This window comes from Topomyia yanbarensis, chromosome 1 (genome assembly GCF_030247195.1).
Source record: "Topomyia yanbarensis strain Yona2022 chromosome 1, ASM3024719v1, whole genome shotgun sequence".
NCBI classification, from domain to species: domain Eukaryota; kingdom Metazoa; phylum Arthropoda; class Insecta; order Diptera; family Culicidae; genus Topomyia; species Topomyia yanbarensis.
The window spans coordinates 69717806-69744566 of record NC_080670.1 but is presented as its reverse complement, the minus strand read 5'-3'; the positions used below and the strand labels follow the sequence as shown (position 1 = coordinate 69744566).

Sequence of the window (26761 nt, the reverse complement as noted above, 5' to 3'; positions counted from 1 at the left end):
TAATTGGTTCTGTACCAGACTACAACGTCATAATGGAAAATACCTAATCTGCAAAATATCGTGAGACCTCAAGAAGTCCGGGAGTCATTTTTGGGGGTTTTTATGTAGATTTATCCATTCACAACCCCTGATGTGATGAAGAAATGAAAATTTTCCACATGCGCGAATCGCTTGCCAAACAAGGATTGTGTACCGAATTTTGGCATATTCTTCTTCCACTTTCTGTACAGCTTCCTTGAGCAAATTTTGCCACCTTGTTGGTTGCCGCTCCTGCTTGGTGCCTTTACAATTTTCTGTACGTATTGTAGAAAACATTTCATGGTTTTTGCTCAAAATGAATTGGTTGGTGTGAAGTCAGAACGAACTAAGTGACATTGCATTAATTTCGGGTAAAATGAGTGTAAAATTTTAATCGCAGCATCTTTTGCGTTATAATTTGAAATGAATTTTTGCCATAATTCTTGCTTATTGTAGCATATTTCAAATCTGTGAAAAGTCAAATGTAACTGAAGCAATTCTTTATCCAGTGCCACCATCATGTCATTTTTTAAGATTTTGCACTTAGTCCGGTCTGACTTAACAACGACTAATTGCAACTTGATTCGAAATCTTGGATTGACGTATGAATTGGTCCAATACCATCCTGATCATGCAGTGCTTCGTTTCCTACCGCTACCATCACATCGCTGGGATTAAAAAAAAATTGATGCAGACTAATTTAATTAAACATTACACAATATCAATTTTGGAAGTATGTTGTCTGATCAATACATTGAGAACCTATTGTTTTAAGTATCATGGGGACTTTTGGGAAATTGAACGAATTGTATCTTATAACTGATCTCTTATCCGAGGTCCGATTGTTGTCAAATTATCTTGAACTCTTTTTTAAGAGATGCTCCGAAATATGGATTCGGAACAATGCTTCGAATGAGAATGCGTAGAGTTTAGACAAAAACTCAATGTGACTAACAACGACAATAATATTTTAAAAAGTAGAAGGAAAATTACGTTTTCCGTTTGTCTTTAACAGGTCAGGTTAGATGTAGATGCGCATTTTAGTTCTTTGTATTATCAATTATATAAATAGCCACTAAGTAGGATTGAAAATAATAAAAATATTTCAAGTTCGTGGCTATTAATATTGTGTAATATTTTTTTGTATACGAGGACTCGTGGAGTTGTGAGCTTTAATGAAAAAGAATGAAATGAAGAAAAGTAAAATTTATGCACGAATAAATTTTGTACGGTTACGATCATATTGTTTCGAAACTGTCAACTTTGGATGTTTGGTATCTTTGAAGAATATTACAACGTAAAGTAGCACCTCATCTAATAAAATAATTTTGGCGGTCTAGCCTCCTACTAGTAATTATAAAAAAAAATACTCTGCAATCAAATTTAGTTCGAGATTTAATGTCTTCAGCAAAGTTATTCTGATATTACTGTAATTGATAAATCTTATCTGCTGTCTATAAACAATATAATTCACATTCTATTCAAGGTGGTCTCTTAAGCTTACAATAAAAAAATTAAGAAAATTTCGTAAATATCGTTTTATATCTCGATATACTGCATTCATTAGGCCTTCATGTTTTCAACAAAGTTGCTTAAAATGACACTACTAACAACATTGCTGAAGACGCCAAGAGTTAATTCTTTATAATTATTTTTAGGAGATTCAATCACCAAAACTATTACATTAAAGTTGGGAAGCTTTTTCGTGATTAAAACTCCAAAGTTGATGCTTTCAAAATAATGTGACCGCGAGAAAAAATTTTGAACATTTATTCCACTTCAAAAGTGTACTCCATTGCACCATAGATAGTATCAACAAGTTCGGAAGCAGCTGTTAATTTATTTATTTATAATTAATTAATATCAACAGACACAGTGTGGTCCTAATGATAATTTCTTAATCTATTTAAAAAGTCAACATGTAATCTGCTACGTGGAATGTGAAGATCGAACTCGGATGACACTCTGTTGAAGGTCCGCTGCAAACCAATGATGGCACCGTTTACTCCATAGTTAGTCCGGCGAAGAGGTAATCGGAGGAATAAATTATTGCGAAGGGCGCGAGGGCGAACATTCATATTTATCGCACTGAGAAGCTCGGGGCAGTCAATTCGATCTTGTAAAATATCCGAAATCGTCATAGCACGGAATAGATCCCGTCGCACTTGCAATGTATCGAGTCCAATAAGCAAACCCCGGCTTTCATAACTTGGCAGCTGGTGAGGATTGCTCCAAGGCAATCGACGAAGGGCAAACCGAACAAATCTGCGCTGTACTGTCTCAATTCGATGGACACCGTTGAGATAATGAGGGTTCCACACAACTGAACAATATTCCAGAGTTGATCGAACGAGTGAGCAGTAGAGAGATTTCAAGCAGTAAATATCTGAAAAGTGCTTAGATATTCTCATTATGAACCCCAAACAGCGTGATGCCTTTGCGACAATATAGCTGATATGCTGTTTAAACGTCAGTTGTTCATCGAGAAAAACTCCGAGATCTTTGACGCAATTCGCTCTGTCAATTGTGGATTCAGCTAGACAGTAATTGAATCGAATTGGCGTTTTTTTCCTCGAGAACGTAATGACCGTACATTTCTTGGGGTTTAGGGTCATTCGGTTGATCTCGCACCATTCCGCAAAGGTTTCCAGTTGGCGTTGAAGGAAAGCTGCATCATCAGTATTCCGTATTCTATGGTATAACTTGAGGTCGTCGGCGAAAGACAACCGTGGTCCTTCTAAACAAAAGTTAACGTCGTTGAAATACAGAAGAAAAATCAATGGACCGAGATGGCTGCCTTGCGGAATACCAGATGAAGCAAAGAACTCTTCGGATACACAATCACCTATCTTGACTGCTAGACGACGATCACTGAGATACGATTGCATCCAACGGAGAATATTAGTACCAAAGCCAAGTCTATCCAATTTTGCCACTGCAATAGCGTGATTTATCTTGTCAAAAGCAGCTGAAAGATCCGTGTAGATAACATCAGTTTGAAGGCCGTCCGACATAGCATCTGTAACATATGTTGTGAACGACAGAAGATTCGTAGATGTTGAACGTTTCGGCATAAATCCATGCTGAGTCTCGGAGATATACTGTTTGCAGTGGCTGGAGATGGGTTCCAACACAGCCATTTCAAACAGCTTAGGAACTGCGCTTAGCGTTGTAATACCACGGTAATTGTCAACTACCTTTTTATCACCTTTTTTGTGAACTGGAAACATGAAGGAGGATTTCCAGAGTTCGGGAAATACTCCGGTTGATAGCGACAATTGAAACAGATGACAAAGAGGTTCAATTAGACCGGCAGAGCATTTTTTTAGAATAATAGTTGGTATACCATCTGGGCCTGCCGAGGTTGAAGCCTTCATTTTGCTAATCGCCAGTTGTACCATATTATTGTCGATATTGATAGAGTTCAAAGACTGGTATGATTGAGGTACATTGAGAGCCGCGCGTGAAGCCTGGGTAGGTGTCAGTTTCTCGTTGGAGAAAACACTCGCGAACTTTTCAGAGAATAGTTGGCAGATCTCCTGTAAACTAGAGCTCATACGTCCTCCATAGCTCATCGTTGAAGGCAACCCGGATTCCTTTCTTTGCTCGTTTACATGCTTCCAGAATGTTTTAGGTTCGGATTTCAACTTACGTTGCTCGTTTCGCAAGTAATCGGCATGGCAACGCTTCGATGTCTTTTTATAGACTTGGTTAACATGAACGTAGTGTTGTCGCAGCATGTAGCCCCCAAACTTGGAGTACTTCTTCAGAGCGGCTCTTTTAGTCGCTTTTAACCGTCTCAGCTCGGCAGTGTACCACGCTGGGTGCTTAGATTGAAGGCCACTTCTTTTGGGTACATAGCGATCGATAGCATAGCTCATAACATTGGAGAAGGTCTGCACTGCAACGTTGACATCATCATTGTCGAGAATTTCAGTCCAGTGGATATTCGACAGGAAGTCAATAATGCTATTATAGTTGGCTTTTCTAAAATTATAGCTGACGGTGTCAGAAGCATTGCAGTCATGCTTCACTCGAATCGCTTCAAGCAATATATGCAGGGGAGGGTGATGTCTAACAGTCTTTACCAGGGGGAACGGTGCTGCGGTAACTTTTGGTGCGTAGTCAGATTTGCTCGAAAAACAGAGATCAAGGATTCTGTTGTTCTCGTTCACCACATTATTCGTTTGGCGCAGCAGATTTAGACTGTAGCAGTCAAGCAAACTGGTGATACCAGCATGAAAAGATGACAATTCGGGATCAGCGAACATAAATCCGTCAGAAGCAGAGCGCCATTTTAATCCGGAGAAATTGAAATCACCAACAATCAGGATCTCATCAACCGGGCTTGCTTGAGCGGAAATCCGTTCCAGTGACTCAGTATGTGAATCAATCAATGTCGAATCGCGAGTGCGGTCCGGTGGAAGATAAACCACGCAAAGAAAAAGTGCGTAGCCAGCCAGTTTGATTCGCACCCACACCTGCTCGACACAGACCCCCAAAGTATCGTCAATCAGTTGCGCTTTCAATCGACGATGGATAGCCACAAGTACCCCGCCGCCGGTAGCCTTGAGACTGTTACGTGAGCTGCGATCAGTTCGGAAAACATCGTAGTTGGCACCAAATGCTTGCACTGACAGAGTGCTATCGCTAAGCCACGTCTCTGTGAGGGCGATTATGTCGAAGCATTCATCCGAACTTGCTACCAAATAATCTTCGATTACTGAATTCATACCACCGGCATTCTGGTAATATATTTGTAGGTTTGAATGCCGCGATTGATTGCCGTTGGTATCGATTTGGAAGACCCCTTCACCACTCCTGCACACAGGACCGGGACGACTGGTGAACGCTGGCTGCAATGGCTCGACTGTGGCAGGGGGATCTAGGGCTTCCATAGTGCTAGCAGCAGTGCGTCCCAGGGTGCGATGAGTCATACCAGCATAGCATAGAGTGCTTAGTCCTTCTGTGATCGTTGTAGAGCCGAATGTGCTATGAAGAGACGTGCTCGTTACGATGGGATCCAAATTTTGTTTTTGACATTGAAGATTCACAGCGGCGGTAGAGTTGTGTTCATCAGCAGACTGTAAGTGAAATTTACATTGAGGGCGTGCAGCATCTTGTATTGCTTCGGAAGGACATATACCCTTCTTGGCTTTACCTGACACAGAAGAAGTCGCCGATTCGCCAGGTAAACCTAAATCGCTCGCCGGGATACAAGAAGTTGGACAGATGAGTTTATCCGGAACAGCTTGGCGCTACTGTTCACCACCAGATGGATTCTTCTCCGCCGTAATCCTGATGATAGGTCGTTGGATTTTTGAATTGGTCACAAATTCACGAAAGTAGATGTTCTCCGGCCAAGAGTCTTTGGACAGAGCCTTATCCCTGTATGATTTGCTAACGCCAACTTTGAAAGTAATGAAGCTCAAAGTTGAGAGATCCTTGTCCTTAGGAACTAGACGAACTATTCTCGGTTGCAGATTCTCCCCCAGACAATCTTTCACAAGGGTAGAAACTTCATCATCCGTCGTGCTGGGATCGAATGCTGACAAGTAAACCCATAACAGCTCCTCAGGTGGTGAAATTGTTTTTATTGTTTCAAACGCAGCTTTGGATCCACGAATATTTGGAATTTTTGTTTTGAGCGAATCATCTTCCCGTTTGCGCTTAGGCGTGTTTGAAACTGGATTATATTCAGCAATTCGATTCCAAGGCGTTATAGTTGGGGATAGCGGTTTTGAGGCAACTTTAACCGAGAGAGCTTTGACGACATCTTTCAAATCAGCTATGTCGTTCTTTATAGATTTCAGAGAATTGTTGTCAGGCACTATGTCGCAACAACGCGAAGCCATTCTACGAAAATTATCATTCGAGAATAAGTCAGCACAGCCGTCACACATCCAGAATAGATTCCGTGGGTGGGTTCCCAGGACGTCACGAACATCATAATCCATCTTGACGCATATCATGTGGAACGAATTTCCGCAGTATCCACGACATGTGATTCGATCAGAATCATTAACCACTTTCGAGCAGTTCTTACAAGCCATGCTGTTGAAGTAGAAATAACGCCTAGCGGGTATGCAATATGCGCAGGAAAACGCTAACGGGTAACGTGCGTCAATGGAAGCGAACTTGCACGCAACGTGCGACAACTCAACTACCCACCAGCAGATGTCGCTTTTGGCGAAAAAATTGAGCGTAACGTCTGTGCAGTGATAATGTCAAATGAAAACAAAAATCACAACCAAAAACAATCACTTTCACGAATCACACTGGTAGATATAATCGTGCTTGAAGTCACGAAATTTCAATGCACACGTACTACCGAATAAAACGATATACAGATAAAACGAGAATAAAAATAATCGCGAGTGTAAAACACTAAAAAATCAAAAAAAAAAAAAACTATCAGCTCTACTGACGACCGGAATATAGCAAACAGTGATGCCAATGTACTAGAACCTGCTCGAAAGCCATATTGGTGGACGTATAGAATGTGTTGTTCTTGCAGGAAGTTATTTATTCGTTTCACTAGCAGTTTCTCTATTAACTTGCTGAGCGCAGAGAGGATAGAAATCGGTCGGTAGTTGTTTATGTCCACTTTACTGCCTCCTTTGTGTATTGGGAGGACACGAGATGTTTTTAAACAATCAGGAAAACACCCTGTGCCGATACTTTCGTTGAAGGTGTCCCGCAAAAGAGTCGAGAAAAGTTTGTGATGCAGCTTGATGAATGAGGCAGGAGTAGCATCATGTCCACAGCTTTTCCTTGAATCGAGATCATTTATTGTTAGGAAGACCTTCCGTTCTGTAGCAGGCCTCAAGAAAATAGAGTTCCTTAATTTATTCACATTTCGTTGACTTGGAATCGATATGGCCAGCTGGGGTCCGATTGTGCTGATGAAAGAATTGAAAGAATCTGCAACGGTTGCTCCATTGGATGTCAGTTGTCCTTGAACTTCAATCTTTGTGGTTTCCGGCTCTTGATTTCGTCGACCGATCACATTGTTGATGGTTCGCAACACATCTTTTGAGTTGGCATTACTTAAAACTTTGCTATAGTATGTTTTTTTAGCCAACTCTTTCTCCTGTTGAACTTTCCTAGAAACGTGCTTTAGCAAGTCTTGCAACCCTTGATCTAGAGGATATTTTTTGATCTAGTTAGCTTATTTTCCTTCAATTTGAGCAATTTCCAGAGATCAAAAGTCATCCATGGGCAATACCCCTTAATTTTGGCTTTGACAGACACTGTTCTGGAAAACTTTTCTTTAAGTTCTGCATAAGTGTGTATGGCAAACTTCAAACGTTCTTCAGCAGCTTGTGGTGGCCCTTTGAATTTCACATGAAAATACATTAAAAAAGTATTTCATGTGGTGTTTCAAATTAAATTCAAACAAATTCCACGTGAATATGACATATCCATTATCCATTGAATGAGCATTGCCATATTATTGAACTTTCCACATGACTTTCGCATGAAAAACATGTAGTGGATTTCTACATGTAAAACAATTGATTTCACCGATTCTTCTGTCTATGAAATCTATAAGTAAGCCAATGTGATATTCACGTGTAATTCATTTGAAAATTTTAGTCAATGGTATTTCTTATGATGTTGATGTGGTTTTAACACCATATTCGCATGAATTTCATTTGAAAACCATATCTCACACACTCGAATGAATATTCAAGTGGCAACGGTGTGTATTTAATGTATTTGTGGATTGAAATAATTCAATAGGTTTCCACATGATGTTAACGTGTTAAGTTGTTTCAGTGAAGAATACTTTTTTGGATTTATCTTCTTTCCAGCAGGAGAAAGCTACATGATTTCGTTCTAATGATCATATCAAGGTGCTTTGAGTTATAAGGTGATTCGTCTTTGGCAGTAACTAGGTGAGGAGTGAGGTAAGCGTGCAGCATACTGCGGGGAAGAAAAATGACAGCGAACAACTTTGTTTACCGCCTGCAATATAAGCAAACATATGGAGAGAAATAGTAAACAATGCTGTTAGCTGTCGTTTCTAAAACCAACATGGCTGATCGGCGTTTTTGAGGATTGTATCACCTGAGAATAAAAACTCCTTGGATCATATATTAATACCCACATGAGATAACGATCATTGCGTAGTCTGACCAGTTCATTAAGAGACACAGTTTACAGAAAAAGGGAAACAGAAAAGTATTTCGCTGACGCAAATGCTGGAAATCTCATGCTCTGCTTACACTGCCCATAAATATGGATTTTTGACGAAAATGAGTTATCTGTTGGATTGTATTCTGTATCACGACTGAATCAGAATGAACAAATAAGATTACCAGGTTTGTTATGAAAATACCGAAAAAATACCAAAACATGGTTGTCCCATCCATAAGGCTCAATGAGAATGGATTGCTGTTTTTCAATATGGATGTCCTATGCTTTTTTGGGCAGTACATGTATTTGGGATAATTTTTTCTAACGCAGCTAGAGAAGATTCTGGTAGTTTAAAGCAGCATCCCTAAAATGCAGCTGATGCAAAAACAAATAACACCGATAAACCCACGATATATTTTACACTAAGCTCCAACTATTGATTCTTACGTTGCGCATGCCTGGCAGCACTTTTTTCCATATGTTGATTCTTACGTTGCGCAGGCCTGGCAGCATACTCAAGGTTTCAGACACACAAATACCAACACGTTAGGAAATGAACAATTTGCCCACGATTTAAAGTGTAAACATTTGACGAGCGCGCGTCATAGAAATCGTCGGCGAGAACAATTACATGAAATTCCGATATTGTTTGCTGCTAACGAATGATCAACACCTGATAAATCACAAGGAAGCTATGCCGATGTCAAATACCTTTGCTGTGAACAGAAAATTACGATGGGATATGTTTTCTATGGCTTGCAGCTAAATTCCCGATTTACGCTAATAATCACATAGATGCACTGATTATCCACTGTGTCAAGTGTAATTATGGCGTAATTTACGTCAAGAATCCATTGCACACTATCTTTTCCACCATATGATCTCAAATATTGTCAATTAACAACTTTCGAAAAATTCGTTTGTTCATCTCAACGATTTCTCTAACGTCAACAAAAACTGTCAATTCGCGGAGTAGCAAGCCTCGTTTCTGTGCAATTTGCCCACCTTTCTCTTCTATACTTCTTGGGCGCGTTTGACATTTCAATCTACGGCGCACGCTAATCGCAGAACGATTATTTATTGAGATTAAAAACCTTTTTCGTCCACCGATTCCATTACATTTACGTTCTTTGTGATTCGTATGGGATTTACAGGAGTGGACTATATTGTTAATATACAATATTTGCCCACGCGTAAGAACGTTACTGACGAGAGGCAGCGCTATAAGTCTAATAGAATAGAAGAAAAAGGGATTCCGCCATTTTAATGCACTTGTCAACTTACCTCAACCGCTAGCTTACCCTAATCGCCAACTAGCTCTAGGTTTGCCCATTTTTTTAAGATAAATTTTTGATGTTGTAAAAAAATGTTGCAACTTTTATGCAGTGTCCATTATTTCGCACAGAAGTTTTATTCCCTGTAACTCTTTCTTACATATTTTTGCTGTACAAAATATGCTAATCAAACAAAAAAATGCTCTCGAACTTTTGTTTTTTTCGCTATATGTACAATGATAAATTAAAACTATTTTATGACATTGAATTAATAGTGCCACAACCTTAGTTCAACCATTTTTACCTGCATCTTTTTGCTAGGTTAACTGTCAAAGAAAACAAGCGGCTAAAACCATTTTCAAGTAAGAGCAATAGAGTCAAACAATGATAAGTTTAGGTTTTCATAGAAATCTATAAAAAATCTGGTCTGGTGGCGACTGAGTTAGGAAATGGGGCAGTGATAATAAATATCTCAAGCCTTGAGCGCAGTCCACTGGACCTAAAAATAGATAACGAGAGAGATTTGGCCCGATCGGTGAGAGGGAGAGGTGACGATCTGCTTAGGGACCATTCATAAATTACGTAACGCTTTTAGGGGGGGGGGGGTTCGAGAAGTTGTTACATATTGTGACATAGGGGGGAGGGGGAGTAAGCTAGATCGTTATGTAACATGTTTTCATCGAAGAAAAAATTTTTTTTTCAAGGAATTTGTTACGTAATAGGGGAGGGGGGGATAACTAAATTTGTGACAATTTGTTACATGGGGGGAGGGGGGAGTCAATTTTGGGCAATTTTTGCGTTACGTAATTTATGAATGGTCCCTTATAGAAGACATTGGGGTCGATGGGTCAATTAGGAGGTATTGGAGGCTGCAACGGTGATCACAAAAACTGTTGGGAACATTTGATGGCATCATCACAGTTCCTTGATGGCGGAGTGGTTAACGCGCCCACCTAGAGACTGGGAGATCACAGGTTCGATTCCTGCTTGAGGGCATATCTTTTCTCAGTGTTTCCAATAAAGGTGAGTTTTCACCGTTTCTTCATTCTCACCGTTCCGGTCATTCTTTCTCTGTCTGTTTTCCAGTGGACACGTTCATAAAAAATCCTTATAAAAATCATTCTGAAGTTTTGAAGGTTATTGTATGTGGTTACATATAAAATATATAACTTTTTCGATTATTATAATAAAAGAAAAAAATTATTACTCACTTAATGGCCTAATTCTCGGGCGCAATGCCAAATACTGTGCTGAATTTATTCTGAGAACTGATACGTAATAAGTAATGATTATTTTTCTGAATCATGAAAAAATTTCTATTCATACAATCTATTATTCGCGAGTCATCACGCCATACGCGATCGAAGAGCTTGGTAGTAGGTATTCTGGTACGTTTTACCACAAAACTGAACATCATTCAATTTTTTGCAGCTCCAGTCACTATATTTGTTTCTATGAAATTAGCGAAATGCCACCTTTTTATAGTCTGTAGAGAACCCATGTCGATTTAATTGAAAGTCAATAAATCTCAACAAAATAACCATTATTCAACCGCGCGTATAGCGCATTAATAACCAGGCAAGGAAGTGATTTTATTGCATGAGAAACACTACATCTATTGAAGAACTCTGGCTACCTAACAGTTACTAGATAAATGAGTAAAATGGCATAAAATGCTATAAGTAGCTATTATTCAAAATCCTACACCCAATAATCTTGTGAACCTGATTTATGTGCGGTAACAAGGTCACGACCATCGTAAGCTCTATTCCTCCTCGACTTCCCAACGATTCGATTTTGTTGACCTTTGTAGGCATTTTCTTTCCTTATTCATCATCCGCATTTCATAGGTACCTACAAACCTACTCTTTCCTGCATAACTCACTGCGATGATCAAACTTATCTTTCCTTATTACGAGTCAAGTCCAAGCACGCATCCAAAAAAAAGACGGACGAACAGTATTACCTCATGCAGTGGGGTCAGCGAGATTGTCATCCTGCGTGATTAGCGATTGCTGGCCTGATGATTCGAGATAGTCGTGGAACAAAAGAAAATGTATCACGTGTTATATTTTTGGCAGGAAATATTTTATAAAAGTTGGTATTGGAATACTATACGAAAATACTGCGTGTTTTATTATAGAACTACGCAATGATTTATTATAGGACTATGCAAGAAAATCGCTGCCATATGAATCCATATAATAGAATGACAAACTGTAACTGGTCTGCTTCTTTTTCGTCCAGCAATACAAACAATCAAGTATTTAATTCAAGTGCAGTCTCACTACATCCATATGCCTTACGTCGAGTGGGTCATTGTCAAAAGTACTTGGACTTATCGCTGACAGATCGCCCGTTTTTCTACATATAATGAACAAATCACAATGTGGACTATGCATTATTCTAGTCAAAAAGGGGTATTATTTATTGTAAATATTGTTATGTGTTATGCATAATAAAAAATCTCAGTAGAGTTAAATTAAATTTTAACCCACAATTGATCATCTTTGTAACAGTGTGAGCTAACTTTTTGTCTCTCTTCTTTACCAGCTAACTCAAATCTTCGAATGGGTCGGTCAAGGTGCTAAACAAATAAAAAATTCTGCTCAATACGTGAGACCACGCGTTTATGGGCAACAATTATTAGAGTATGTTTATTGCAATTAGAGAGAAGAGCCGAAACAGAGGTCGTGAAATCCGGTATGCCTGTTTTCGCGTACCATAGTGGGCTGAATGATTATGTTAATTCCATCCATTTGACTCTTCATCAAGCTATCACCAGGAATATAGGAATGAGGTAGCATACTGTAATATTCCGTATGATCTATTGAGCAGTTTACCAATAATGTCAAGTCTAGAAACCAAAACTGAAAACAACTACTATGTATAGAGGTTTTCATATATCAGGAGCGGATCCAGAAAAAAATTTCGGAGGGGGTCCAAAATTTCGACTTTGAAATGTTCATTGTACAATACGTAATATGTAATACCCTCATTTAATTAAACTCAGTTTTGGTAATCGAATCCGGTTTGCAAAGATTTTGAACTTAGAATGAATTTAAAAACGAAACTTTTTTTAAAATTCTCAAGATGTTAAAAATTTTCGGGGGGGGGGGGGGGTCCGGACCCCCAAGATCCTCCTCCTGGATCCGCCACTGTCATATATCTATTACTTTCAAGATGCAAAGGAGTTGAATAATATTTCTTATTCCTTAATGGTAATTTATTTCATTGCAAACTACATTGCGTGCACAAGTTTTTCAAAATGCAGTTTTGGTAGGTCATATGATTAAAACTGCCGGCAACAATCACTTATTGGTCCGTTACGCTACCAGGAAGGTATATTGTCTATAAGGTACGATTCGGCATACCATGAAAATAGACGATTATCTGCATAAATTTGTCACACCAGTAGGTCCCCTGAAAGCTCTCAATCGGATCTAAGTCCGGTGAACAAGCCGTCTAATCTCGAATGCCAACCCATCAGACGTCAGCTACATAAATATTTCGACGTTTTTGTGTATGCTATCTTGCTGGAAAATAAATTTCGCTCTGCGACCTCTTCGACTCATTAATGTAGTCAGAGCTTTTCATTATGTGTTGAATTTCCACCTTCTCGGATTTTCAAAACGCATCCTAAACCATCCATTGACTTTCCTGATCACCCATCCTGTCTTCTTGAAGGCCAGAATTTGTCCTTGTTCTTGTTAATTCAGTTGTCTTTAAAATTAAAGTTTTATTTTTATTCACATCTCTCTTAATGTTGATGTGTACAAAAAAGTTGTCAGAATATTTTCAGCAGCACTGTTTTTCATCCCGTTTGTAAATATTAAAAACGCTCTTGACAGGTGAAATGACCAATCAGAAGCTAGTTCAAAATAGAAGTTAGGACTGGATTAACTAAGCGATTGTCATCTCTTCTCTTAGGTCTAAATGTGAAAATGATATAGGGACCATCCATAAATGACGTAGCATTATATGGGGGAGGGGGGAGTTTTGTATTTTGTGATCATGTGTGACGTAGGGGGTCATGTCAAGCTACGTAGCTTTTTTAAAGGGGAATAGGGGTTGACCTGATGTCACGACAATCTTACCCGTTTCATCTAACATCGTTTTTTTATTTTTTTTTACATTTTTTACGGGGACAACGAGGGGGGTGAGGGTTACCGTCAAGCTACGTAATTATCAGGGGGGGTATATAGAATTTTGTGACGAAATGCTACGATGGGGGAGGGGGGTGTTAAAAATCACTCAAAAAATGCTACGTCTTTTATGGATCATCCCATACCAAAAAATCGAAGCCGACATTAATTGTTAAATGTTGAACTTTTGTATTCTACTGCAACGCCTCTTATGTATACCCTAAGCGTGCTGAAAACTTTAACCGCGTCTTTCTCGAAACAACATTTTTGCTCTGGCCGGAGCAAAACAAATGAGTTTTGATTGTTTCAAAATTTCGACATAATATTAAAAATTGATTTCACCAGCGACGTACGTATGATTTTACTTTTTGATAGGGTATTTTTTTTTGATTAACAACTTTGTGTCGACTTTAATGACATTTTCAATATTTTTACCTAAAAAGAATACCATCTTCATTGCAAAAATATCGTTTATAAATGTTTCAAAAATCTCTAGAACAAAACCATTGCGAATGATTAACACATAAAAACTAATTTTCAAGGGCCACTCGTAAATATTTATAAAATCATAACACGTGAACCATCACAGATAGTAACATAGGTTACTTAGCAAAGTTGCTTCAATTTGCTTGTATTATAATTTTGTAAAACATTATGTAGCTAGATTTCACATATCTAATCAGTTGACACTTTGAACAGTCTAACCACAAGGACCACCCTAATATAACTAAATTAAAAAAAACGACTTAAAAATTCTAAGAAAGTTTGCTGAAGGAGAACCCGGGGCTATTCGGACCTACTAAAGCAAACCACCCTTTTAGGTGGATAGATGTGAGAAAATTTACCGGTCAAAGGTCCTAATTGTTAGTTTGAAACCTCAGCTACATTTTGATGCCATAGAAGGTTCCAAACTTGTCTTGGCTAGCTGGCCCATGCGAAAGCACTATGCTATAGTTCACCCTAAGAAGAAAAATTTTGTAAACACCAAAATTTCTGCCTTGGACGAATTTTTTTTTGGTAAAACCAGTGAAACCGAAACTTGTCTTGGCCTGCTAGCCAAGACAAGTTTCGGTTTCGGTTTCACAGTTTCTTATCAGCATAAACAGAACTTCTGCTCTGACGGGACATCACGTTTGATCAGTCGTTCGATTAAAACACAAAGTATGTTTTAGTTTTAGGGATTTGCGTCAAGCCGGTGCCAATCTATTCCGACAAAAAGTTAGTGTCGGTTTCTGATGAGACGAAGTCGAAACGCACCCAAGTAATAAGTAAGGATTTGTGGCCTTTCAAGTACAATGACTGGTTTTACCAAAAATTTTCGTCCTGGTGAGAAATTTTGATGTTTACCCAATTTTCTTCCTTAGGGTGAAATATAGCATAGTTCAATTTAATTGTTTAATTGGAGAACGTTATGTAGCAAAATTTAACATAACTAAAAAGTTGATACCTTGAACACAATAATCACAATGACCACCCCAACTTAACTAATATACATAACCGGCTAAAAAGTAATAAGAACATTTGCCGAGGACACTATATATCTAAAATATATCCAAAACTAACGGTTTATGCCCAAACAGTTTTGTTTTCCTAAATACGGCTTTGGGACCATAGTGCAGTGGGTTCGAAATCATCGTTTTTGCACAGGCAATAATGTGATTGAAATGATTGTTTTCCGGAAATGTGCAGTTTTTTACACGAACAACCTTAATCATTGACATGATGATGTTAACTATTTACTTTTTCGAGAAATTAACGGAAATTCGATTAAAAACGCTAACTTTTAAATACGTCACGTCTAAAAGGTTATTCGGACTAATTAATAGTAAGATATGAAAATACCATTGTTTAGGAAATCTTTTCACCTTTCCGTTGAAACTTAAAGATTTGAAATACAGAGTATATTTTTTAAGTTAGATGCATTTAAAGACAAATAGGTTAATCACAGAAAAAGTTTAATAACTCTGAAACAGTTGAGATGTGATAGTATGTGAAGATTTTTTTTTACCAAAATGTGATTCTCTATCACCCCTCCAGAACTATGAACCGGACACCTTATATAAATAATTTGGGGTTTCTTCGATAAAAAAATCAGTTATATTTACAAGCTTAAATATTAGAATGATTTTTGTGTCGTGCAATTCGCTAATGAAACCGATTCATAATAAACCCACGAAACTCATTTCGTGTTATTTATTAAATTAAAAGAAATTTAATTTTTCCAGTCTATCGAATCTGAGTGTATGCGCTGAATACTCTGTGATTGTTTCCGCTTCAATTTTACTGAAACCTTAAACCCCTGTATAAAATACTACGCTGCTAAGCTTGCCTTAAAGAATTTAATTGATATAAAATACTAATGCTTGCAAACCTGTGATAAAAATAAAAATCAATCGGTGCTTTTTCTTGGTCAATACTTGGTTTTGGCTTGAATACAAAAGATCGTTATAAATTAGCTTCGCAACTTGTTGCAAACAAATTTGAAACTGAAACTGCCCTAACATAACCCACTTCGATGAAAATTTTCCCTTTCTCGTGAACTATTCAACTGTACCGATTTTATATAGACTACTTTTACGGCACAGATAGTAAATTATAACTATTATGATTCATATAATCATTACCAATGTTCTAGTCTGGTGTTTCTGAATTGGTTGATGAATAAAAGATTCAAATTCATCTAGCAATAGCGGAGTCATAACCGTACAAACATAACATAGTTTCGGTACATAAAAAATATTTTATGGAATGACACCTATGACACTATCTGGGGCTAGTGGAGTAAAACTTTTTTCATGTCAAAACGCGAAAAAACGCAGAATAGAACGCCAAAAACAATAAACGAGCAAACGGAAAGTCATCACGGAGGTTGCCTTGTACGTATCTAAGTCTCAATTTACAATCCCGCACATGAGGTCAGAGATTTAACTATCCCGTACAAATACGAATGACCCTAACCAATAAAAGAAACCAAAAAAACTTCAGCTTCCAATGAAGATAATTTTTGAATTATCTGTATGAATGAAATGCCGCGGAAATCAACTAATAAAATCTATCGTACATATATCGGTACATTTGAAATTTGGGGCAGTTCGGGAACAAAAATTTGTTGTTTTCAGAAAATTTCTCATAACGTTTTCGTTTGTAATTAAATCAATATAATTCCTTCGGCGGAAAGTTAAGTAGTTGTCGCAATTTTAGACCGTCATAAAAAATTTGGAACTAAAATGCTCAAAAAAAAATTATTGACAAAAAACAAAATCCGGCCCCTGATTGACGACAGTCTCCGCCCACCGCTAGGGCGTTTATTTTGCCTTTTTTACATACATTCAATGACATTCAAACTTCGTATTCGTAATATTGGTTCAATTTTATGCCACTTATCTTATATTTTTTTTATCATATTTGCAGATGATAGACCAGAAAATGCTCGGACTGGGTTGATGATGAGAAAAGTTCCCTTACATCCTGCTCACTGTATGTGATTTGGTTGTGGTTAAGCGAACGGAAGCAGTTGTGAATAAAAATGCCGACTGTTATTTCAAAATTTGCCAAAAAGTCCATCGACAAACTCGAGGAGCTGGGCTACTCCAAAGAGTTGGTCTCCAAAGGTTTAGTGTCCACTGCCTTACTTGCATATTGTCTGAAGATTTCCTATCCCTACATAAAGCAGCAGTTCAACCACAGTAACAGTGCACCAGAAAGCAAATGTGATAACGGTTTGAGTAGAAATGAAAACAACAACCTTACCAAACCGGTGCCAACCGAAGATCCGGAAGAAAAGATCGAGAAGATAATCATCGAAAAGAAGCGACGGCGGAAAAAGCTGCCTGGCCTTAACCTCGAGTTCATACTGCAACTGAGAAAGCTCATTCAGATCATGATCCCGCGCGTTCTCTGCGAGGAGACTGGCCTTTTGGCGGTCCACACTCTGTGCCTCATTTCGCGGACCTTCCTCAGCATTTATGTTGCCGCGATGGAAGGTGCCATAGTGAAGTATATTGTGCGAAAAGATGTGAAAAACTTTGTGCTGATGCTGCTCAAGTGGTTCGGCATCGCGATACCAGCCACGTTCGTCAATTCCATGATCCGATATCTGGAGAACAAATTAGCGGTGGCGTTTAGGTAAGTAAGTCTTCTATAGGAAATATGTTAGGGGACTTTCCTTTACAGTTTTATTTTGGATTGCAGCCAGAAAAACAAACCAAAATATCGTTTTTATAGCGAATATTATTAGAACTTATATATTTTAAATACAACTTCGGCTACCATGCAGAAAAGGTGTAAAACGTAGTTATTCTCGGGAAAAGGATACAAATATTGAATAATTATTTACTGAAGCTATACTGCAGTCCTAAGATACTGCATTTTTGCAATGAGTAATCCCCCCCTGAGATGTCAAACTATCAATTTCTTATTTATTCTAGTTTTGTTGGGATATTTTGCGACAAATTTATTTTTGACTATGGAATTGGCATGAGGCAACCATTTTGAGGTTCGATTGCATATGAAATACAATTAAAAAAAAAATATTAGACCCAAAAGGCAGATATAGTAATTGTTTTATTGTTTTATTGTTTTATTTGGGAGCAGGGAAAAGCCCGCTGGAGCTGAAATCCTTTCAATCTCGCTCTCCAGCAGGCATAAAACCTCCTCATCTTTTGTACCAACAGATTACAAACATCCAAATGATACATATAAACGATTCACTATAACTAATACTACGAGTACAATATTTACGCTTACAAACTAACACTGAGATTATTATCGATATGACAGGGTATTATGGAACAATCGCTTTACAACATCTCGGGACAAGTGAAAATCAAAGACATTAGAACAACGATTGAATAGACGACACATACTAGCAAATGGCTCATTATACCCGTAATTGGTCCTGGCATAAGGTATTCTTAAAAAGGGATGAAATCGAAGACTACGAGGTTGAATATTGAAATCCACATATTGTAGGAGATTAGAGCAATCAATTCGTGATTGTAGCAGACCAGCAATGAAAACAGCTTTAGAGACATCTCGTCGAACGGACAGCAGGTCGAGATTAATAAGTTGACAGCGGTCCTGGTAACTCGGGAGGTTTAGTGGATCTCTCCATGGAAGTCGACGAAGAGCGAAACGAATAAATTTGCGTTGAATAGCTTCTATGCGCTGGATATCGATTTGGTAATATGGTGCCCAAATAACAGCACCATATTCAAGCGTTGAGCGAACCAGAGCACAGTAAAGTGCCTTTAAGCAGTATATATCGTCGAAGTTCTTCGAAACACGAAAAATAAACCCCAGTAACTTAGAAGCCTTGGATAGATGGGTTAAAAGAGTTGTTCTTTTAAAAAATACCTCACTACTTTGAACATTAAAAAAATAGGTTAATTTTATTGTATTATGCAAGTTCAGAACCTGTGATATCACAAAGACGATGTTTTAAATATAAAGACACGCGGAGAGAAAAACAGTGGATTTGGCTGCACGGTTTACCAAGTTGTTTTGTCTGCTAGTTTTGGCAACCAGGAGTTTTGTATGAACAGCGAGTGACTTGATGTTTTAATGAAAGTTTGACGAATGTTTTTTAAGAAATATTTCGTAAAATATTCAATCATGCCACTCGAAAAAGCATTGATTCACGTAACTGAGCCTGTGTAAATGTTTTTCGTTGCACTAGAGAGGATATAGGGGAAGAAGGGGTAAAACGCTCCCCCGGGGCAAAATGCACCCCTTGCTTATATCAAAACCAGCTGAAAATTTCTAGAAAACGGTAATACCAGTCGGAAGTCCGCCATAGTAAACATACACTGTCAAAGTTTGATAACCGCACATCAATAGCCGCTCGAGAAATAAACAAAAAACAACAACGTGCTCTTCTCATGTAATTATTGTGGCCCGTGCAACAAGGATTTTCCGCTCTTATAAATACTGTTTTACTATTATATTAGAGCATTCCAGCTCTATTTATACAGTTGCTCATTATTCTGTCGCATTAAATATGAAAAATCTACTTAATTCACTTTTTGCTTAATTTATATCTCTGCTCCATCGGGGGCAAAATGCCCTCTTCTCTGATTTTGCTAGCTTTCAATCGAAAACAGAAAAATCGATCTGAAATCCTACCAATTGCATAACCTAAGGCTATTTAATGGCACACTTTTGTGAAATCTCGTTAGAAAACAAAGCTACTTGCTTGTTCGCCGAACATTATGCCCCGTTGTTGCGGTGCATTCTACCCCGTTGTTGTAGTGCATTATGCCCCGTTGTTGTGGTGCATTTTGCCCCCGCACAGGTGCGTTTTGCCCCGCTTATTTTTCAAAAGGTGATTTTTAATGATTTTGAAGAATTGAATTATTTTCATGTTTTCGAATATTTTGCAAAGCGTTATTATTTTGATTACAGAGAAAAATGTTGGCTAAACGATATCATTAATTAAATTCTCCCAATTGATGTTCTATAGCTTAGTTATGATCATATTTCCTTAGGGGGTGCGTTTTACCCCATCTTCCCCTATCGAAAACACAGTTGATGAGTAATAGCAATATTGTCGCAGAGTTGGCGTTTTGCTGATGCCATGCAAAATTAATATCTATGACGAATATCACGAAAATGTTTATAATGTTCTGACTTCGCATCTACCAGTTATATAAAATGAGGGACTAGACAAGCAACCAAAGGCTTTGTAATGTTTAAGGGGGGGGGGGGATGTAGGGGTTTCAGCAAGAAAAAAAATCACTTTTTGTGCATTTTTTTAGAATTTTGGGTGAAGCGAATTGACCAAAACTTTTGTGTAATATAATGCATCATTTAAATAACATTCTGTACTTTCTTCATGTAAATGTTTCGACATACGATTCGGTTTTTGTAGAACGTCTCTGGAAAACCACCATTTGCGGTGTTACCTGCCATTCAAAAACTACTTAACCGATTTATTTCAAATTTTGCATACACATTTTATTTAAAAAATACCTAACCGCCACGTTGAGCTTTTGTGATATTTTTTCAATTAGAGGGCTTTTACTCATTTGAAATAAAAAATTGCTATCTTTCACGAAAAATTCCGCCATTTTTTGAATAAAAACCCCCTTAGTCGAAAAATTATCTCAAAAACTCAACATAGGGGTTAGTCATTTTTTACATAGAATGTGTATGCAAAATTTGAAATAAATCGGTTAAGTATTTATTGAATGGCAGGTATCACCGCAAATCGTGTTTTTTTTCCAGAGACGCTCTACAAAAAGCTTCATCACCGAGTCGCTTGTCGATATTTTAACATGAAACAATTACAGAATGTTATTGAAATTATGCATTATACTACACAAAAGTTTTGGTCAATTCGCTTCACTCAAATTAAAAACAAATAGCCAAAAAAGTGATTTTTTTTCTTGCAGAAGCCCTTATTCCTCCATAAATTTACTCGTACTTTATTTGTATAATAAATGTTATTTAGTATGAATGTGTATAAAGTTGACACTCTTCATAAGTGAACATAATTACATGATTTTTTTTAGTTCAATCTCAATACTCCCCACGAGTTACTTCCTAAATCCACCATATTTGTTTACATTGCTTGTTTGGAACCGTTGTTTGGGGTTCGATATGAACTTTTGGCTTCAGTCTTCACGCATCTCTATACAATATACACAGAGCTGTTATCCAAAAACTGTATTCCTCACTTAATCCTCAACAGGTGAGCACTGTTCCCAATTTATATTTTGGGAACAAATACAATAAATTGAGAATAAATCGAAAAATGACAACACTGCCGAATCACTTGGAAGTGATTTTGTATTCGTTCAATAGCTTACAACATTTTGCAGTGACATATCGTCGCTGTTGTGCTATCTTATGACAAGCGCCATTTAGCACTTTTCGAGAAAAACGATTTTTAAAGTTTGAGATTGAATATCTTAAAATTTATAAATGTTAGAAGCTTTTCGGAGAAGGCATTCGATGCTTCTATCTATTCTGAAGTAAACTCTCGATTTGTGCGAAGATCGGTTGACTATATTTACAGTTTTTGCTTAAAATGTAAACCAAAGTCGCTCATATACGTGTCATAACTGTGTATTGATGATAAAATATGTATGACGTGTCACAAATGTGTACAGAAGATTTCATATAAAAATGAATTATAACTGATTCGTAAAATTATGCGTTATAGATCCCTATGTCCAATATCATACTTTTCCATGCGATAGCAGCAATATCAGGTTACAAAATGATGGTATTAGAACACAAAGTTTTTCCAATTTTCCTCCTCTATTCAGGAAAAACAATGAACAAAAATTGGTTTCATTGACACTTTAGAGATAATGTATATCAAACAATGTTATTGTTGACAGGTGACTAGACGAAACAAATGTTCTTCTTGCATAATCCATCACTACATTTCGGTATACTTTCCAAAATAATTGGAAATCTCAAAAGGAAATTTGTTCAATAATCATGAATATATAAGCCAACCATTCCCAGAAAAAAAAACTATGGTAGGAAAAGTTTTGCTCCCGAGACAAGAACCTAGCTAATGCTTATGGTTGATCTACATAGGAATTACCTATGTCATCAGAGACATCTGTTGGCTTGCTATAAGCTTTTCGGCTTATAGCAAGCCAACAAACTAAGAATGTTGTCTCTTTTTTCTTTGTCATAAGATAGCACAACTCGATCACTCGAGAAATTGGCGCTTGTTCGCTATATCTCAGTAACCCAGCAGAATTTCAAAATTCTGAAAACGCGACTTTATGGAGATTTCAAAACTTAGTAACATGGTATATCCAACTCACTTCACCCCAAAATGGCGTTTGTCATAAGATAGCACAACAGCGACGATATAGCATTACCATCAGGAAATCGAAGTTAATCACTCAGTAGGTCGTTTCTCCTGTTGTGTTATGTATTAGTAGACAAAAATTAGGTAGGTTGACGTTTACCTCCTAATGTATTTTCGAGAATGAAGCCACCAAAAATACGCCCACTTAGCATCCACAGCGCCATCTGAACTTGACTAGTTGTTTTCATGTTCAAAAAACCTCAAAAACCACCTTTTTATAAGTTAGTGATAAAAAGACTCCTTTAAAGCGCTCTTTAACTTTTTGGTTTTAATAAGCAGAAAATTTGAAATCGTGTCGTATTCATTCATCGCTCCATTCATCACGACTCAATGACAAAATATTTCAAACAGGAAACAATTTAGAAAACCTTCAGAAGAGCTGAAAACTTTCATTTAATGATTATTTTTACATAACATTTTATATTAGAGGAACATGGGGAGACTTGACCATCACCGTAGAATTCTATTATTGGCTATCACGTGTTCTATAAATATCTTAATTTTTTATAATATTTTTATACTTATTTCGGTCGCTTAAGGTAATTTTAAAAGTTTGGAATGAAAAATCCTTTCTTTATAGAAAATATTCCATAATATTGCCTTTAAGGATCTATTTTTTATCAAACTTTGTATGTATATATCTACTCGACTAATAATTACTTTTAAAGAACTCATACATTATTGTATTCTTAATGAACGAGTGAAATGATATTGCATAAATCGGAGCATTGAAATAGTTATAACTAAAATTTGCACAACGTTGAACGCAATAACTAATGTTGTGGAGACTTGATTAAGATTGTATAGGGATACATGACCAAGTGGCAATAAGCTGAAGAGAGATAAAAATATTCGGATATCTACTATGCTGTGACACCTATTGTTAATGTTAATCACGTCACAAAGTAGTTTTTTAATGGCAGTTAATACCACAAATCGTGTTTTTTTCCATATGAATGGTCAAAATGATACTAAACCTTTGCGCGTGCTTAAAAAAAGTATCCATGTTATTGCGAATTCAACCCCTAAATAGACTCACAGCAAAATAATTTTGTCACACGAAAATATGTTCACACCGCATTCACCATAGATTGGTTGTTGCAGTGAAAAATAAAAACAACATTGAACGCAGTCGCTAGGATTGTGCATAAAATGTTGGGTTTGTTTACTTGTTGTCTCCCGTGCAGTTTGATGTGAGGATATTTTTTTGTTTAGATTACAGAGGTTTTAACCTTAAGGTCATTCGCCTCTTCGGGTTAGAAAAATCTCTTATGAAAAATTTCTAACCCTATGTGCGGGGTCGGGACTCGAACCCAGGTGCGCGCGTACAAGGCAATCGATTTACCAACTACGCTACGCCCACCCCCGTGTGAGGATATTTATTTTGCTGTTTAAATCATTTACACGAAACGTGCAATAAAAGTTTAAACTTTTTTTTGTTTTGAAGGCTTTACTATAAACAAACAAAAAAAAATATTTCGATGAAATATATTCGTTCATTTGGCAGATGTCAATGCTCAAAGTTGACATTTTTTTCAGATGGCATTCCCGATTACAAGAGAACTGCTTGATTGTTTTTCACGATATTGACAATATAGGAAATTTCAGGCACATAAATTTGAACTTAGCGAATTAAAAAATGCTATTTTTACCTAATAAAAACAAAAAGCAATCATTTTTGTTGATGTTTTTCAGCCAAAAATAGCAAATGATTTTTTTAGAATTGCATTGAAGATCTTGAAAATACATTGAATTTGAATGTATCGATAAAGCCATTCTCTTGAAATCCGACACGCCTACTGAAAACACATGTCGACTTTGCTAGTTCACATACCCAAATGAATGAATATACATATTTTAATGGAAAAAAATTAACAAATTTGCAATGAAGTCTTCAAAATAAATAATTTAAGATTTTAATATGGAATCTTTTCTTTTAACCACGCACAAAGATTCAGTATGATTTTGATCGTTTATATGGTAATCCCCTCTGCCTGATTGCCGGTGGAAAATACTTTGTTTCTTATACAGAAGAAACTTAAAATGTTGCATCTGATTCGAAAATGGTCGGTCACGTTTTCAACATAATTAAATAAATCTTACTGGAATTGCTCAGTAATATTATACAATCGCCTTAGACTGTAGATGAGCATGGCCAATGTTGCTATCAATTTGCGTATTTATCGAGCAAACATTGGTTATACTGTAGCCTTATGTTTGTATATAGTTTTTATGTTTATTTCAGCCTTTAAGTAACGAGCCTGATCTTACCCACAAGATTAAATCGTTTTGTGCTAAATCGATCTTTCCAACTACACCGCTGAGCTGGAGGGCCTTGTGCGGAATGATCGACCCCGACCGTCTAGTACGGTACATTGCATTACTTGAACATTAGAAGTGGTAAAGCTGTTGAGCACGTCAATGATTTAATTTTCAAACTGGTTTTGCAGTCATAAGATACCACCATGGGGAGAACAACAGCACAGCGCATGATAGCCGTTTGTCATTGGAAGACATCAACCAAATAGTACGTTCTTCGGTACGTAGACTTAGTACGCTATTGCAGGTACAAAGTTGGTTGTAGTCCTTGGAAGCCAAACCTGGCTCGATTCGAATTCTGCGCTTCAAATGCACCCGTCTTAGTTTCTAGAACATAAAGTGTGTTGCAATGACTGTAGAATGTTGATACTCAGAAAACATGCTTTGCTTGTGCAAATAACTGTACATAGTCGCGAAAGGATGTCAAGGTAAATTAGATTGATTCTGTATATTCGCATAAACGAGGAGTCTTTACGATACAGGTTCTCGTTGAATCTATTACACATTATTACATTACATCCTACCTGCAATGTTCGTTTTTTGCGGTTTTTTCATAAAAATTATGAAAATTACTCAACATTCTTCTTAGGAAGTATATCTGGTTCAAAAGAAATTTAGATAGAACATTCAATTTCGCATCCAACGACCTACGACCAAAATCGGTTGAAAAACGGTAGAGTTATTAATTTAATTAGAAACTTGCTCGCATGAACTCTTAAGGGGGTTAGTAAGGCATTTTCGAGCACTATAAAATTTAACAATTAATTCTTCCGTTATTATTTTTTTTTCAATTTTTACTTCAAAGTTTACATACATACTTTTGACTGTATACGTAATCGAGCAAAAAAATCTATTTTTTTGAAAATTTCATATGGGACTGTTCCCTTAAAAGTTCATGCGGGCAAGTTTCTTATTTGAAAAAAAAAAAAATAATACCTAGCTCTGCCATTTTTCAACCGATTTTGATGATGAAAGGTCTTTGGATGTGGAATTAAATGTTCGCTTTCAAAGTTTATTAAAACAAAGACGCTTCTCAATAAAAATGTTGAGCAATTTTCATATTTTTCATAACACAATCGCAAAATAATGGTTGATTTCATATTGTCGTCTCTGCATAGTATTTAACAAATAGCATACCGTTGAAAAGGTAATTTCTCCTTCTTTCCAGAACAAATAAAAATTTGAACATAGGTTGAAAAATGATAACGTAGAATAATTTTTAGATCCTGAAAAATAGTTTTTTTTTCTATAAATCAAGATTTTGCTATAAATCAAGATCTTTAAATTGTCGGCGAGGATCAGTTTTCCACATTTGATACGAGGTGGTGACTTGCTTGAGAGACTCTGGTTGGTATATCAAGCAAACTAGAACGTATTGAACCAATTCTAACGAAAGTCGACGGGGCTAAGATGCTAGTGTACATCATCACATTTGGCGTGGTAGAACGTTGCTTCACAACTTCGTGCTGACATTCGTCGATGATGTGAGAAGCAGTATCGTACATCACTTTATAAACAAAGGACTTTAGCCAAGTTCAAAAGCGATATTCCTCTGTAAATTTCGACATTAGATCTCCCGCCTTGTGACTTGGAATTATAGATGCTTCTTTCCATGTTTTCTACGTTTTCAGTGAATGCTACTCGTTAGAGCAGGCGTTCCCCAAAAGTCAAACGTCACTCCTATCCTATATAATATTTTTACTTCTTATCTCCTAAACCTATCCGCAAGCTGTAAAAAATCATTTTTTCTGTGATGAGACTGGCATCTCTGCCACAGGCAAGAACCTGAAAGTTGTTTGCAGTCGACTGCAACGAAGCATGAATATTTTCAAATGGAAAATTTCCACTAATGCGGCAAAAATACAATTGATTGTGTTTTCGCATAAGCCGAGAGTTTCTTCTCTTAGCCCTAGAACGTTGCACTGGGGTACAAATGTAACCCACGTCATCTTTGGAGCCGTGTGAAGACAACCCCGGTGGCACGGTGATAGTTTCTTGAAACCTTCGTTTGTTGTTGTGGTGGCGTTGTT

The 26761-nt window shown here is 37.1% G+C and overlaps 1 protein-coding gene across 1 annotated transcript in view; it reads left to right on the top strand.

The window, feature by feature from the left end:
- Positions 1-26761, top strand: part of LOC131677881 (ATP-binding cassette sub-family D member 1) — a 65634-nt gene that overhangs the window by 20591 nt on the left and 18282 nt on the right. Inside the window, exon 2 of the mRNA XM_058957968.1 lies at positions 16991-17704. Coding sequence (XP_058813951.1) covers positions 17106-17704 — 599 coding nt within the window. The 5' untranslated portion in view covers positions 16991-17105. The remainder of the gene's footprint in view (positions 1-16990; positions 17705-26761) is intronic.